We start from the raw sequence: 4,288 nt of genomic DNA on the forward strand, positions 1-4,288 counted from the left end.
AGTGTCAAATCGAGCCCTCGTGTGCCCTGTCTTCGGACTCCACTTTTACAACTCTGAGACCAAATCAAGGTCCCCACCCTTCAGAAGCCTCTAATGCTTTGTCTCTAAATGATGATAGTGTCTCTCCTTCCCTCCTCCACATGTAAGTAAGGTCTTGTTCAACTCAGATTTCCACCGTGAGGTGGTTGTGGGCTTAACATAGAGACATATTCAGCCTTTTGGTAAATTTCATGAACATAACTGGATAGGCTTTTCTAATTTATGACCTGGTCTGATGAGTATGTCTGGTGAAGCAGGTTATAGAGGGACTGAATGTGAAGAATTCTGTTATGTCACAAGAAATAAAATTAAACTGAGGATTCAGACATTCTGCTATGAAGGAAAGATAAGCATCTTAGTACCAAAGCATCAAACTCCTCTAAAAAAAATGTCAGGAGGGCTAGCAGGTGGCATGATGGTTAAGTCACTGGACTCCCCCATGGTTGACTACAGTTCAAGTCTCAGACCCAGTGGCTTGAGAATCATACTGAGCACATGTACATGCCTGCCTAGAATCTCAAGAGGAGACTGGAGGAGAAGAGACTATAATGTGGCCATGCCCCCACCAGGGGTAATCTCACTTTCCCTCTCTATCTCTGGCAATCTCATATGTCATATGGCAAAAAAAAAAAAAAAAGATATATATAGATATATATACACATACATATAATAAATTTTGGTATATATATGTATATGTGTATCTGTGTGTATATATAGGTAGGTAGATAGATATAGATAGATAGATGGAGGAGAATGTCAAAATGTCAATTATAACTACACCACCAGCAATAATAATACACAAGAACAGCACATTCGGTGTTTTCTGTGTTCCATGCCCTGTTCCAAGGGCTTTTGCATATAGGAATTGATTCAATCTTCAAAATAACCCTACAAAATAGATCAACTACTATGATTGTAATTATCCTTCTTTTATTATCATCAGGAAGCAAAGGCAACAAAATGTGAAGGAGCATGGCCCTAGGTAATGCAAGTGAGGACGGCCAGCAATCCTTCCCTAGGTCCATCCTCTTAATACTACAGCCTCCAACTATGAGCCCTACTGACACAGCGTTCAGGATCTGTCTGTGGTCATGGAAAAATAAACACATATCAAGTGCCTGGTCTTGGAAACAGACAGACATAGTTCCTGTCTCCATAGAATTTACAGTCTGTTCAAGGAGACAGACATTCAAGAAGTAACTGTGGTGTGTGATTATTCTGTGGCTATATAGAATTGTCGCGGGACCAGCAGTTAGCATAATGGCTATGTCACTGGACTCCCACATAGTCGACCACAGTTCACATCCCAGACCCGGTGGCTTAAAACTCACGCCGGTGCCGTGTGCGTGTATGCCCAAGAGCCCGGGAGGAGAATGGAGGAGAAGGGATTGCGTGGCCATCCCCCCTGGGGGGTGATTTTTCACTTTCTTTCTCGTCTGTCTGGGGAGCATATGTGCCCTATAGCAAAAAAAAAAAAAAAATAGAACCTCTAAAAAAAAAAAAAGAGTTGTCTCTAGGGATCTTTTTTTATTATGTCCAATTTTAAAAATTGAATACAGAACCAGCCAGATGGCATGGTGGCTAAGGCAGTTGAATCCCACATGACCAACTGTGTGGTTCAAGTCCTAGGTCTGGCGACTTAGAAAGCACATCAGGTGCGTGTGCAAAATCATGAGAGGAAAATGGAGAAGGGATTGAGCTGTGGTCAACCCCACACACATGGCCTGGGGTGTGATTTCTCATTTTCTCTCCTTCTCTTTGGCTAATACAAGCACCCAATAGCAAAAAATAATAAAATTAAATTAAGAATTGAATCCAACGTTATAAAGAATTGAGCCTAAAGAGACTGTTGAGATGAATGAGGTGCCCAAGGTCATGCAGGTAAGAGGGAGCAAGGCCCCTGGCCTGGGGTTAGTGTTCTTTCTCAAGAAAGGGATAGATTCTCCAGCTTCTTCAATGACTATACATTGACATGCCTCTCCTGAACATACATCTACTCCTCATAAATAACTTCCTCATAAGCTTTTAAAATGCTCTTTTAAGTCCATTTTTTTTCAATACCAGGTTCAGCTGAGAATTCTTATTAAAGGGTCAGGATCCTCTTTGCAAGCCACAGGGTCTTCTGATAGTCCTCATGTGCTGTCTCCACGTGAATTATTGACACTAACCCAGCCCTCCCTCCTTTGGCTTTCAGCCCGAGACAGTGATGGAGCTGAGGAGGATGTAGCATTAACTTCATATGGTACTCCCATTCAGCTGCAGGTAAATGTGCTCGTCTACGTTCACCCAGGAGGGACATAGCAAGCACTCCATAGGAGAGAGAGCCTTCAGGCTTCATGTCCATGGCCTTACTGACCTAAGAGAGGAAAGGCAAGGCAGGATCATCCCTAAAGGCATGTGGAACTTGAGCCACCCAGAGCAAAGTCATTCAGGGTGTTGCAGGAGAGGCACGGCACACTCTCTCCTCTGTGAACCCCTCCAATTTCCACCACCACCACCATCGACAAAAAACATACCATGATGCAGGTGCATCTCCCTGGAAAGAAAAGACAGCTTCAACGGTGAAGAATTGCAGGCTCTGAGTTTTGCCTTGGGGACAATGGAGGATTGTAAATATGTATGAGTGCTGGGTCTGTTTTTAGTATCAGTTGTCGAAATCTCTCCCCTGAGCCCCACTGACTGCCTCTCTGAATCACCATCTAGCTCTCACAGCTCAGGCTGCCTCTAGAACTGGGCTAGGTCTGCCACCATCATCTGGATGTCCAGACGGATGAACCTGTTTTAATCCATTCAGGCAAAAACAGAAGGAGCTCTGCTAAGTGTATCGGGGGGAACTCCCAGTTGTGCCGTAACAGCTTGAAGACACACAAATCCGGACTGCCAAATATACCACATTGGGACACAATTCTCTCGTTATGGGGACCAAATGTAACCAAAATCCAGGAGTGACCCTCAGACCATTTGTTTCATGAACTTTAGCAGGCAACTAACTAAATTAATCCCTCTGGTCTGTTATCAGAGACTTTGTCAAATAGAATGACACATGGGCGAGGACATAGCTATATAATTTGCCATAATTAACTCTCAGGAGGGTATTTACATAATGAGAAAATCTTTATTATCCCTCTAAGAATGTCTTGGATTAGTTTCAATTTCCAGTGATCAGCTTTTCAAGAACTTTGCAAAAGGATTCCTGTTAATGGCTAAACGGGAAGCCTGACATGGGTAGGCCCAGGGTTTCTTCTTCTCTTTTTTCCTTTAATAACAAACAAGTAAATGATGGTGAGATACTATTTCAGACACAGTTCTGGACAGCATCATGCCCTGTATTGGTTCCAGTGGTTAATGGTGATATTTCTTCTTTTTCCAGACTGTTGACCCCACAAAGGAACAGTTCATCCCACAGGCTAAACTAAGCCCTCAGCAAGATGCAGAAGTGTAAAGTCTACAGGAAGCAGGAGTGGTGAAAACATGGAAGACCATCCTGGTTACTATGGCCCTGACAGACCACCAGGGAGCCCACGGAGTCGTGCTGCCAAGAAACTAGCTACTCATTCTCCCTTCTCTCCTTCCTACCCCTTTCAATCCATGTGGACTCTTCATCAGAAGACAGCCCTTTCAAGTATAATTACAGTCTTGCTGACCACCCTATCCTGACTGTGTCTCTTTCTTCATCTATGTCATTGAAAAATTTTTTTCTTTCTTAGCAATGCTGGAAAGAAATGGTGCCTTTTTTTTTTTTAATTGCCAGAGGGCACATGACTTTTCCAGAGAGAGAGAGAGAGAGAAGGCACTCCCCCTCCCCCCCAGTGGTCATGCTACATTCCCTTCTCCTCCATTTCTCCGTCCTATCAAGCATACACACTCACAAGCCTTACATGTTTTTCAAAACCCTGGGGCCAGGATTTGAACTATGGATGGCCATGTGGGATCCAGCTCCCTTACTCACTAGGCTACAGGGCCAGCTCAGGAACTGGCACCTTTTACTAAAGACCCTGTTCTGAAGATTTGAGTCATTCTAATGTGTCAAATTTAGAGGTTCAGAGCAACTTTCTACTGGATGACTCCTCTAGTCAATTTCTTTTCATTGCACTTTAAAAAAAATACATAATATTTACCATCTTAGCTACATTTAAGTATACAACTTAGTAGTGTTAACTATATTTACATTATTGTACAAAAGTCTCTAGAACTTTTTCATCTCCCAAAACTGAAATTCTACATCCATTGAACAAGAACTTCGCCAGTC

The 4,288-nt window shown here is 43.0% G+C and overlaps 1 protein-coding gene across 1 annotated transcript in view; it reads left to right on the forward strand.

Moving 5' to 3' along the window:
- Positions 1-3,481, forward strand: part of GPRC5D (G protein-coupled receptor class C group 5 member D) — a 9,436-nt gene extending 5,955 nt beyond the window's left edge. The window contains exons 2-3 of the mRNA XM_006164811.1: positions 2,234-2,301; positions 3,410-3,481. Of these exons, the coding sequence (XP_006164873.1) occupies positions 2,234-2,301; positions 3,410-3,481 (140 nt within the window). The remainder of the gene's footprint in view (positions 1-2,233; positions 2,302-3,409) is intronic.
- Positions 3,482-4,288: the final 807 nt, after the last annotated feature.

The sequence above is a fragment of the Tupaia chinensis genome, unplaced genomic scaffold (assembly GCF_000334495.1).
Source record: "Tupaia chinensis unplaced genomic scaffold, TupChi_1.0 Scaffold143728_1, whole genome shotgun sequence".
Classification (NCBI taxonomy): domain Eukaryota; kingdom Metazoa; phylum Chordata; class Mammalia; order Scandentia; family Tupaiidae; genus Tupaia; species Tupaia belangeri.